At 59.7% G+C, this 11,789-nt stretch overlaps 2 protein-coding genes across 3 annotated transcripts in view; both read left to right on the top strand.

The window, feature by feature from the left end:
• MAPK11 (mitogen-activated protein kinase 11) overlaps positions 1-266 on the top strand; it is a 4,924-nt gene extending 4,658 nt beyond the window's left edge. Inside the window, exon 12 of the mRNA XM_006888018.1 lies at positions 187-266. Within this exon, the coding sequence (XP_006888080.1) occupies positions 187-266 (80 nt within the window). The remainder of the gene's footprint in view (positions 1-186) is intronic.
• A 2,306-nt stretch (positions 267-2,572) lies between these two features.
• MAPK12 (mitogen-activated protein kinase 12) lies at positions 2,573-8,946 on the top strand. 2 transcript variants are annotated; one of them, XM_006888019.1, is made up of 12 exons: positions 2,573-2,728; positions 2,801-2,930; positions 4,662-4,720; positions 5,608-5,719; positions 5,855-5,884; positions 6,100-6,147; positions 6,452-6,566; positions 6,660-6,731; positions 6,838-6,917; positions 7,001-7,079; positions 7,151-7,324; positions 8,828-8,946. In XM_006888019.1, the coding sequence occupies exons 1-12, from the start codon at positions 2,604-2,606 to the stop codon at positions 8,905-8,907; spliced, it is 1,104 nt and encodes a 367-aa protein (XP_006888081.1). In that variant the 5' UTR covers positions 2,573-2,603; the 3' UTR covers positions 8,908-8,946. The 2 variants fall into 2 exon arrangements, with proteins under 2 accessions (XP_006888081.1, XP_006888082.1); XM_006888020.1 differs by lacking the exon at positions 5,855-5,884 and having other exon boundaries at positions 2,575-2,728; positions 8,828-8,918.
• The last annotated feature ends 2,843 nt before the right edge of the window (positions 8,947-11,789 follow it).

Genomic DNA, 11,789 nt, shown 5'->3' on the forward strand with positions numbered 1-11,789 from the left:
GGCGGGGGTGGGGCCGAGCAGGGGAGGCGGGGCCCAGGGGGCGGGAGGGGCGGGGCCGGGACCCAGGGGGCGGGGAAGGCGGGCACCGGTTGGAGGTCAGGCTCCAGGCCATAGGAGGTTGAGGCTGGCTGGGTGGGGAGAACAGGTTCATCCATCGAGAGATCCCCTAACCCTTTCCCCACCCAGAGCTCACGTACCAAGAAGTGCTCAGCTTCAAACCCGCTGAACCCCCGCAATCACCCGACAGCCTGGACGTCGAGCAGTGACGCATGACCACCCTGATCGCACCCAGGACAGACCTGGCGTTGACCCGAGTCAGTGCACCGGCTTCCCAGCACCCTTAGGACCTGGGGCCCCAATTCCCCATGTGGGACCCCTCAGCCTGCACGCCTCGAGGGAGCCCGTACACGTGAGGGAATGCAGGAACACGTGCACGTGTGGCATGCTGTGTCTCAGGGCCTGTTTCGACCCCTCTCAGCTAGCGTAGGGTCTCCTGGGTCCTTACTGTTGAGGAGGGTGTGGATGTCTCAGAGCTGTCTGGGGAGGGGTGACTTTGCCATGGGCCTGGGACAGGAGTCCCTGACACCCAAAGGAAGGAGTCTCAATATCAGACCTGCTCAGCCTGGAAATGCCCCCAACCTGGCAGGGTTCGCCTTGGGTAACAGAAGAGTTGCCTGCTGCCTGGCGGTGCCTGTGTGGCACAGCACCTTTATCTGAGGGAGTGGGTGTTGGGAGGGAGCGGACAGGTGTGGGCGGTGTGTGCTGGCATGGCTGGGTCTGCAGGCTCGGAGGGCCTTCAAGGACCCAAGGGCATCTAAAGTGAGGACGCTGGACTCTTGTCCACCTCTCTCCACTCATCCTGGATGTCATGATACGCACTAGGCCCCCTGAGGGTGAGAAGATCCCACTGAGCCACCTCTGCCTGGGGCTGTCATGTGGTTCCTGTGACAGGAGGTCCCTGTGCTGGTTGGGAGGAGGCAAGCATAGGCCTGATACGGCGGTCGTGCATGTTGCGTATGGACTTGGATTCCAGTGCTCTGACCCCTGGACTGTAGTCCAGGGCTAGGATTTGGGGGTCTGTGAGTCACCCCTGTCTCTGTCTCGTCAAAACACAGAGCTGGCCAAAAGCCCTGCTCAGAGACTGGGAGGTGTGGCCCTCCCTGATGAGGCTTCTAAGCAGCTGTGGGCCCCTCTGAGATCTGAAATGGGAAGTGCCAGATCACAGGGTGCTCAATAAAGGGTCCCCTCTTGCATAGCTGGTGTCCGAGGCTCCAGGTCTGCACCGCAGGGAGATGGCAGGGCTCAGCCTTCCTCTCCTGCCTGCTAACAAGAGTGTGGTCGGTCTAGGAGTAAAGAGGACCCTGTCAACCCAGCAAGGCCCTGCCCTGACCACTCAGCCTGTCAGGGTCGCCAGGACTCAGGGGCTATCTTACCCTGAGGTCAGTGGAGCTGCAGAGCCTCAGGTCTGGAAGGCCCCAGAGATGTGTGGGTGTAATGGGTACAGGACTAATGTTGTCTAGTTTGGGGAGGAAGCGCTATGGGGTGGACCTCCTGGAGGAGGTGGGCGTGCAGCAGCCAGGTTGTTAGGGGAGCAGCCCTGGCACACCCAGGCCGTGCTCACTCTGCTGGACACCAGCTGCCAGCCCGTGAGCGCCCAGTCGCCAGGTGTAAAGCTGCTTGGCTCGATCAGCGCTCCAGGCTGCTGAATCATGGCTGATGGGCGGGGCACCAAGCACATGGCAGGGGTCACTCTCTCTTCAGACTTGGGGGCTGATGGTCTGGGGGAAATGCAGGAGGGACCCAGCCCCAAATGGGGCTGACTCATGCCTGTGAAGGGCCATCCTGCAGAGGTTAGGGGTCAGCACAAGGCAGAGGGGAGCTGCCGCTGACTGAGAAGTTTCAAGGCCAGCCAGTGGTGTTGAGGGGGCTGCTGGAATGGGGAGAAGCATGGGACTTCAAGACTTCAGGGAGACCTGGGTTAGTGACCACAGAGATGGGTCTTCGGGACACTGCCTGAGAAGTCTGGGAGACAGAACAGGCCTGTCTCTTGCATGCAGTTTGGGGGGCAGTTAGGGTGTGGATGCGGGGTGCAGGAGAATTAGAAGAGGGGGCTGCCGGATTGGCGGGGGAAGAGGGCAGGCTGCAGTTAGAGGATGAGTATCCTTGGGGGTGGGGAGATGACAGCATGAACATCAGCAAGAATGATTAGGAGAGGGCCCAGAGTGAAGAGGCATCTCCAGGACTGATGGCTAGTGGCTGGGGGTAGATGTTGGGGCCCCAGGACCCTGTGTATAGGGCAGCAAAGAGGCTGCAGTCCCTCTGGCCCCACACCCCAGCAAACCAGAGGTCTGCGGAATGGGGCTGCCCGGCACCCCACCCCCCCCCAGGCCCGCGGTCTCCTCGGGTTTCCGGAGGACCCAGGCGGGGCCATCACGTGCACGGGACCCGGGGACCGGTTGGTCGGAGGGACAGGGAGGGGCCGCAGGGGTCAGGGAGCCCAGAGAGTGGTTTCCCACGGAGAGCCTGCGGTCCGCGCACGCCAGGAGCACCAGAGAACCCCGCTGGTCTGGCCCTGGGGGGTCTGCGGCGGGCGCGGGGTCGTCATGAGTTCCCCGCTGCCCGCCCGCAAGGGGTTCTACCGTCAGGAAGTGACCAAGACCGCATGGGAGGTGCGCGCCGTGTACCAGGCCCTGCAGCCGCTGGGCTCGGGCGCCTACGGAGCCGTGTGGTGAGCGCCCCGGCGGGCTGGGCGGGGGGCGGGCGCGGCCGGCCGGCCCCCGCTGAGCGGCCCGCCCCGCAGCTCCGCAGTGGACAGCCGCACGGGCGCCAAGGTGGCCATCAAGAAGCTGTACCGCCCCTTCCAGTCGGAGCTGTTCGCCAAGCGCGCCTACCGCGAGCTGCGCCTCCTCAAACACATGCGCCATGAAAATGTGAGTGCGGAGGGGCCCCGCCTACGAGGTGGTAGTGGGCAGCTCGCGAGGGCGGGGGGCCGGGGCCTCCGGTCCTAGAGTGAGGGGCCTTCGGAGTCTGGACACCCTCCTGGGCGGTCTTCGCGAAGACTCGTTCAGGGGCTTTCCTTGGGGCCACCGCATCTGCTTACAGGGCCTGGTCTGTTGTGTCTCCTGGGGCTCGCTCCCACCGGGCCCCTCGGCTGCTGGGGAAAGCCAAGGGAAGCGAGGGAGGCGGTTTGCCTGTGCCGCACACCCCGGGAAGCGTCCCGAATGGGCCTCTCCATCACTGGGTCAATGGCCTGTCTCTGACTCTGCTCATTGACAGCTTCCTTGCGCATACGCACATCTCAGGGCCAGCCCAGCCTGTGAGCACTGTGGGGTTAGAGGGCCTCAGGGACTAAAGGAGTTTAGGGGGCTAGTATGGGAGGGCAGCTGCCGTAGTCCTGGCACGTAGAGGGCCATCAGGGGAGGTGGGCCTTGCCAGAAAAGGCCAGCACCAAAGACATCACAGCTGGCCTGTGGCTCAGAGGCCAGGGCCTGAGAGCTAGTCACCTCCCGGGATGTGGGCTCTGTCCCTCCTATCCAGGTCACTTCACACTCTGGCCCCCACAGCAAACACTCCAGCTCCCAGCCATCACCACTGTCCACTCCACCACCCCTGCGACCCCTACACCATGATCACCCTCAGACTTGTCCTGTCCCTGGGCTCATGGCTTCTAGGTCCCTCCACCACCTGCAGCTTCAGGCAACTCTAGCAGCAGAACCCTCTTAACCCCACCCATGCTGAGACTGGCCCTGTCACCTCCTGTCCCTGGAGCAGCAGGTCCCCTGTCCCTTCATCATCAGGCCCACCCATTGTTTATGAGGCGTGTGAGCCTTTCAGACTCTGAGCTGTCTGTCCTGGTCATAAGTCAGCGACTTCAGGCCTTCCCTCCTCCTCCCATTGCCATCACACAGGCACAGGAAGTCCTCCACTGGCCCGGGACTTCCTTTTGCTAAAACTGCTTGCTGCATCCCTGAGCTCTCAGCTCTGTCCCAGGGTATCCACCTGCTCCATACCCCGCCCTGATGGTGCTCCTCCTACGCCCTGGTGCCCAGGTGGCACGTCCTCCTGCTCCTCTTTCTTTCCAGCTCTGGCCCAAGTGGCTGCAGTGGTGACCCAGCTGTCCTCTGTCCTCCTACTCAGTGGGTCCCTACCCTGTTTGAACTCCTTGAATGGCCCTTAGGATCAAAGGCAGATCTTCATTTGGTGTTTGAGGTCCTACCCTGATTCTTTCTGGATTGGACCCTGCTCCTGGCCTTCCTCCACCTGTCCCCCTGCCCCCAGATGTGCCGTCCCCTGAAGCTCCCCAGTCCTGGGGTGGGTGGCAGAGGGCAGTCTGCCATACCTTGCCCACACAGCCTCTTCAGGGTTGCACTCACAATAATGTCCCGAGTCTGAAGAGCCACTTCAGGACACGCCTCTCCCCCCAGGGGTCCCTGGGGTGGAATGGGGCTTAGTGTCTTCCCAGTCTTGGAGCGGGGCCCTCTGCTGGAGGATCCCGGCTGTCACCATCCAAAAATAGCCTGTGTCTGAGTGCCTGGGTGCCGGGGCTGGGCTGCCCTTCCAGGGCCAGAGCAGTCCTGTGGGCATGAGGAGGTGCTGCTGGAGCCCAGGCCCGCCAGGGTGGGGCCTGTCCTGACCCTGCAGGCTCTCGGCCTCTCCTCCAGGTGATTGGGCTACTGGACGTGTTCACTCCCGATGAGACTCTGGACGACTTCTCTGACTTGTGAGTGGCCAACTGGAGGCTGGGCGAGGGGAGGGCAGCTTCTAGTCACAGGCTTTGGGGTCTGGGCTGGCACTGGGGCTTCTGCCCTGCCTCTCCATGCAGCCATCACACGGGCCAGGCCACACTGTCTCTGTCTTGGTCTGTAGACCTCATTCACTGCCTTGCTGTGCCTCTGGAACCCACACGTGCTGTCAGGGACCTTAAGTTTGGGCTGCCCGCTTCTGCCAAAGCTTAGCCAGGATAGACGGGCTCCTGGCACCGGGGGACTCCTCAGCGCCTGAGGTGTGAGCCTGGACCTGAGGTTAGCCGGCATCCCGTGCCCAAGACTTGGCCACCAAGTGTGCCTGAAACTAGATCTATTGACCTTTCCCGTGGGGAGACACACACACATATGACTGTCTCTTTCCTCACCGCTGAGCTGGCCCCAGTCTCCCTGCAGATCCCTAGACCCACAGCATCTCAGTCACAAGCCAAGGGCTTTATCAGGGAAGAGCTGGGCAGAGCAGTGGGCTCCTGGTCCCTGGCTTTGCTGCAGTGTCCTTGGAGAGCTCATCTGCCTGCCACTCCCTGTTCCCATGGACCTTCACACCTTCCTGCTGTCCACCCTCAACCCCTTGATGCCCAGCACCCTGAAAGTCCAGTCATGTTCCTGCCAAGCAGGGCGGGCAGCATGGAAGTGCCAGCACAAGAGACAGAGTGGGTTTGAGAATCCTGGGAAGTTTGGGGGACACAAGAGCAAGGTGACTGCTGAGAGTCAGGGTGTGAGGGCTGGATGGGGCAGCGGGCGGCAGGCTCAGAATGGCAGCAAGGTCTCCGCTGGGTGACCAGAGCCCGTGACCACGGCCCAAACCTTGGCGGGTGTAACCAAAACTGCATGGCTCCTACAGCTATCTCGTGATGCCATTCATGGGCACTGACCTGGGCAAGCTCATGAAACACGAGACGCTGAGCGAAGATCGCATCCAGTTCCTTGTATACCAGATGCTGAAGGGGCTCAAGGTGGGTACAGGGGTGTGGTATTGTCGGGTAGAGGAGAAAGGGAGGCCATGCAGGGGAGGGGTGATGGAGGGTGGGGACGGGGCAGGATGGCACAGGGGAGGTGCGGGCCACCCTGACCTCTGACCGTCCCTACAGTACATCCACGCCGCGGGCATCATCCATCGGGTGAGTCCCAGCAGGGAGTGCGTGGGGCACCCCTACCTCACTGTGTGAGTTGGTGCCACACCCGCCACGTGGCCACTCCCCAATTCCATGAAGGGCCACGGTGGATGGGTAGCTGTCTCTGCTATGGGGGGTTCCAGCCCTGAGTGGCTTTGTCCACGCTGCCCACGCCCACTCCACCCGGTGGGAATGCAGTGGTCCTCTGTCCTCGCCTCCAGGACTTGAAGCCCAGCAACCTGGCAGTGAATGAGGACTGTGAGCTGAAGGTGCGTGTGTGCAAGGAGCTGGGCAGGGGTCTCGGGCTGGAGGCCCTGCGGGTCCGTGGGGGCCCTCAGCTGGGAGGGTGGCATGAGCGGGCCGCATTAGGCCCTTTCAGCCCTTCACTTCTGACGGGGAGCAGGACCACAGAGGTCAGATGAGGACAGACTGAAAAGCTGCAGCGGGAGGTGGGGCCTCTAGGAACACCCCACTTAGGACCTACAGGCTTCGAGTGGAGACAAGACCCCAGTCTGGCCCCGTGAAGTCCCTCAGGACCCCGTGGCTTCCCCATTCCCCAAATTCCTCTTGCAGATTCTGGACTTCGGCCTGGCCAGGCAGGCAGATAGTGAGATGACAGGGTACGTGGTGACCCGGTGGTACCGGGCACCCGAGGTCATCCTGAACTGGATGCGCTACACGCAGACTGGTGAGAAGCCAGAACCGAGGCTGGGCAGGGGGTCAGGGCAGTTTGGTCTGGTGGGTCTAGGGAGGGTCTGACAAAGTGGGGCTTCTGTTTCAGTGGACATCTGGTCGGTGGGCTGCATCATGGCAGAGATGATTACTGGGAAGACTCTGTTTAAGGGCAATGACCGTATCCTCTGGCTGGTGTCAGGCTGGGGGCAGGGGTCTGGGAGGCTGCCCAGCTGGGGCACGGGCATCACCCCTGGTCCGGCGCTGTCCTCCTGAGCTTGAGACAGACCTGGACCAGCTGAAGGAGATCATGAAGGTGACGGGGACACCCCCAGCCGAGTTTGTGCAGAGGCTGCAGAGTGCTGATGTCAGTTGGAGCTGGGGGTGGAGGTGTGGGGACCAATGCCAGGGATGAGGGGCTTGGCTACCCACTCACCCCCTTCTCCACAGGCCAAGAACTACATGAAGGGTCTTCCTGAGCTGGAGAAGAAGGACTTTGCCTCCATCCTAACCAACGCCAGCCCCCTGGGTAGGGCACCCGGGGTAGTGTGGGAGCCAGGGTGGGGTGAGCACCTCTGCTGAGCCTTGTCACCCCCACAGCGGTGAACCTCCTGGAGAAGATGCTGGTGCTGGATGCGGAGCAGCGGGTGACGGCAGCCGAGGCGCTGGCCCACCCTTACTTTGAGGTCCTGCATGACGCGGAGGACGAGCCGACAGCACAAAAGTATGACGACTCCTTTGATGATGTGGACCGCACGCTGGACGAGTGGAAGCGTGAGTACGCAGGCGCACCCCGGGGGCGTGAAACCGCCTTGGCCCAAAAGCTTGGCAGCCAGCCAGCCCCTCCCCCACCAGACCTCAGCCCTGCGCCCCTCCCCAGGCTGGGCCAGGGGCCCAGGGCCAGGACTCCCTCCTTGTCCACTTCTCTGCTTGGCTTGTGCTCTCACACCCTCACCCCTGCCCTTGCCCCACCGAGGACCTGAACTAACCCCCTGTATAATCCTAACATCCCAGCTGCCTTCACCTCACAGACACCTTTCTTGTGACCCATCCCTCCGGGCTTCGTGAGAAAACTCCGCTTTGCCCTAGGAGCCCTGAACTCTCCGTGGAGGACAGTTTAGCCTTGCTGAGCCCTAGACCTGGCTCCCGGGCCCCCTCCCTGCATCTTGAGTCCTTGCCAGAGCCAGCAGCCCCCACTGGATCAGGCAGGGCTGTCTTAGGGATGAGAGGCCCAGACCTGCCCACAGGGTCATGTTCCTAGGGCTGTGACGTGAGTTCCAAACTGTATTATGTTTACGGCTTTGATTTTGTTTGGTGAAGCTGCTAAAAGGAATTCTGTGAAAACCTCCAGCCACAAGATCCCTTCTGTGGTTCAGACATACAAAGTATCTGTGGCCCAAGGCTTTTGCTTTTGCAACAGACCACAGTAGCCACGTGAACTGTTTGTGGCTAAGTCCTGCTCAGGAGCACAGACTCTTAGCTCCTGTGTCCTGGGGTGGGTAGGGAAGCCAGCTTCAAAGCCTTGGCTTCTTCAAGGTCTCTTCCCATGGCTTCATGTGGACTTACCCAGGTTGGGGTTAGCTTACCAGTCTGTGTAGCACCCCATGATCTGGGACACACACACACACCAGGTGTGAGAGGACCGAAGGGTGGGACTCCAAGAAGCAGAGCAGCCCCCAGACCTGCACCCTCAGCTATTCCCGCCCTTCCTCTGGTAGGCCTTGCCTTGGGAATGAAGTCCAGGGCACACCTCCTCCAAGCAGGAAGGTGGACCCTGGAAATGAGTTTGCGAGTTCCTCTGTGCACTGGTCCCTGGAATAGGCTGTCTCCTGCAGGGACTCAGCTCCACCTGGAGAAAGTTTTTGGACTTGTTTCCTGGACAAGCTCCAGTCTCAGGGCCCTTCCCCAGGTCCGCTCCAAGACGAGTCCCCCAGGCCCCTGGCCCCAGATCAATCCACAGGCATGCCCCTAGACCCACTCACAGCCCATCCCCAGACCAACCCGAGGCCATGGCCCTAGGCACACCCCCAGACCCCCATGGGCCCGCCTCCAGCCCACAGGATCGCCTCCGAAGAGCTTTCTGGGCTTAAGGAGGCATAACCTGGGCAGAGCTGTAGCTGAGACTCTGGCCCTGACGTTTGAGGGGGGCAGAGATTTGGGGGTTTTGTTAGGTCACGGCTGATGAGCCTCACTGTGAGTGGATCTTTCAGCAGGTGGGGTGAGGTGGGACGCCTTGGCCCAGGCCTTCCTGATCTCCCTAATACCCCTTCTCTCCAGGTGTCACCTATAAAGAAGTGCTCGGCTTCAAGCCTCCTCGGCAGCTGGGGTCCAGGGGCTCCAAGGAGACGGCCCTGTGAAGACCTCTGGGTCTGGAAGCAGAGATGGGCACACCATGAGGATCCTGCCTGGGGGCTGCAAAGCTCTGCCTTCCACATGGAGGGTGTCCTGATTCCTGCCTTGACGTGAAGCTTCCAGAATAGACCCTCTCACTCCATGGATTCCCCTTTTCCTCTCAAGACTGTTCTGTTCTTGGGCACCCACCTCAGCCTGACCTCAGATGTGCTTCTGGATTTTATGGACTGACACTGACCTCCTGGAGCAGTAGCCCATCCTTGAGGCAGGGCAGGACTTGGGTCAGCCCTGCTGGTTCTGTGCCTCATGCTCGAGGCCCTGTCCTTGTCTCCGATGTGAAGGGAACAGAGGGAGGGACACCATCTCTCCAGTGGCCACTTTGCCCTCCACCTTGAATGGACTAGTTATGGGGCCTGTGCTCAGCAGACTGGAAGGAATAAACCCTTTTGTAGCTCTCCCTAGCGCCACTGCCTCTGAGTGGGGCCCAGCAGAGAGGAAGCTGGGCCCCAGGCTCTCGGCCTCCAGTGACCTGTCCACTAGCCTTTCCAAGCTGCGTTTTAGTGGGCTCAGAGAAATCTCCCTTACAAATGGGTCCTCTTCTGGGCCAGTGAACTTGAGCTTGGAGCCCCTGGCCCCTGCCTCTCTGTGGAGGGACCTCTCTGAAGCCATAGGATTCCTGCCATCCTGAGTGGCTCCTGGGGCTCTTAGGACCCGAGGCGGGCTCCACCTTAGGGACCCCTGCACCCTCCACAGCCACAGTGTCCTTAGGGCTTGGGGGGCACCCAGAAAGTCAGGCTTCCGGGCCGGGTGGTTCGGTCCTCCCTTACAGAACCTGCCCTTTCCCCATCCCCGGCCCGCCGCATCGCGAGCCCCAGCTGGCCTCTGCCGGCCTTCCGGCCCCGAGGGACCGGAGTCCACGCGTGTGTCCCAGGTGGCCTCCCCACCTGTCCCAAGAGCAGGTGCATCCACAGAGGTGCCGGGCCACCGGGGGCAGAGCTGTTGAAGGGGAGGACTGGAGGTGTCCCTTGCCTGGCGGGAGCGCAGCTGGACGGACAAGGTGACCAGGAGGACGCGAGCCATCTGATGCCTCGGGGACAGGCCCCGCCCACCCGTGTCCCGCCCTGTGACCCAGGGTGGCCAATGAGAGCGTGTCCTTTTCCTCCCACTGTGATTGGTTAGGGAGCTGGCACCTGACTTAGTTGGTCCAATCGGAGTTTCTCAAGGCGGCGTTGGGTGGGACAGAGAGGACCCTTCAAAGATTGAGCGCGCAGAGGTTAAGAAGCGCCCTTTCTTGTCCTCCTTGGGCTGCTCTTGTATGGCCAGGGGTGGTCAGAGGCATTCGACTAGGGGACAGTCCTGCCCTCTCCTCAGGACCCTCCTCCCTTGCCTAGTCAAAGAATTGAGCGGGTGGGAGACAGCACGAAGGTTATGCTCCAGAGACACCGCAGTGCATAGCAATTTTAGTAGCTTAAGAACTTGTGCCTGGTGTTCCAACGATTTTAAAAAGAGCAGGTCTGACTTTGCTTGAAGTAGTCCCCACATGGGACTTGTGTCTGCAAGTGGAGTGTGACCAGCGTGCCAGGCACCAAGATGAGGGCCTTCCGACTTTCCTGGAAAGAAGATAAGGCAAGAGCAAAAGTGGGTTATGTATTAAGTGACTTGGAGTCCAGTTCGACTCCTAGAGACCCTGTGAATAGCAGATCTGAACTCTGTCCTATCCTGCACCGTCCTCACCAACCCCGACACACTGCTGAAGACATGTATCCATCTCGTTAAGGGTCTTCCTCTCTTTGTCACCCTCCACCTTTCCAAGCATGATGTCCCTCTCCAAGGAATGGCCTCTCTTAACAACATAACCAAAGTACGTGAGACGAAGCTTCGGCATCCTTGCCTTCAAGGAGCACTCTAGCTGTATTTTCTCCAAGACAAATCTATTTGTTCTTTGGGCTGGAGAATTTGAGCGTTGTCCTATTGAGAGGGCCTTCGAATCTCTTCACATCCCCGGTATGTCTCTCTAAATGTCCTATTGCATCCGGTGTTTCTAAAGGTCAGATTTTGGGGATCCTGAGCTTTGTAGTGCTATTGTTTTGCTTTTTTGTTTAGCTGTTTTCCCCTGTTGTGCACCATGGAGTCTGATCCGCCTGGCACAGGAGGAGATTGCCCCTCCTTCTCAAGCGGAGCATCTGGGGGATTTGAACCACACTCCTTTGGTGAAGTGCTATTGTTTTAATGTGGAATGTTTGCAGTCTGGAAGGAGCAAACTTTACAAGGAAATTAAATAAAGATGGCCCAAACAAGAGAAGTAAAATGATGTCACCCGCAGGGTCTAGGAGAGGCCTTAGCTCAGAAGGTTGGAAATACCTCTTGGAGGAGCCTCCACCAATTGCTCTTCCCTTGCTTGAACTGATACTGCAATCTGGCTTGGTTATACTTTTTGGGGGGGTATGGGCTGGCAGACAATAGTTCAGTCTGTGTACATTGTTTCATTCATGTAGGCCATCCATTGTCTCATGTTCCTCTCCTGATTTGTTGACATAAATGCAGCAGGAGGAAGTGTTAACTGATCTGATACACAGACCCCTTGCTTAGCAAGTAGGTAGTCCAAGGCCACCCTGGTCCATGGCCACTTGGGAAAGGCGTTCTACGCATCGTTGCTGTAATCCTAACGTTTTAACTACAGATAAGGTAACCTCTTCTAGGGACGGAGTCAAACTGGTCAGGGTAGTTTTGTGGGCAAGTAAATTCTAAAAATTAATTCTAACACTCTTGGCTTAAAAATGAATAGGCAAGGTAGCTCTGGTGGCCTAGTGGCAAGACGCTGCACTGCAATCCCAGAGGTACGCGGTTCAAATCCACCAGATGCTCTGCTGGAGAAGGAGGAGGCAAT

This window comes from Elephantulus edwardii, unplaced genomic scaffold (genome assembly GCF_000299155.1).
Source record: "Elephantulus edwardii isolate Elephantulus edwardi_28Jun2011 unplaced genomic scaffold, EleEdw1.0 scaffold00064, whole genome shotgun sequence".
Lineage (NCBI taxonomy): Eukaryota > Metazoa > Chordata > Mammalia > Macroscelidea > Macroscelididae > Elephantulus > Elephantulus edwardii.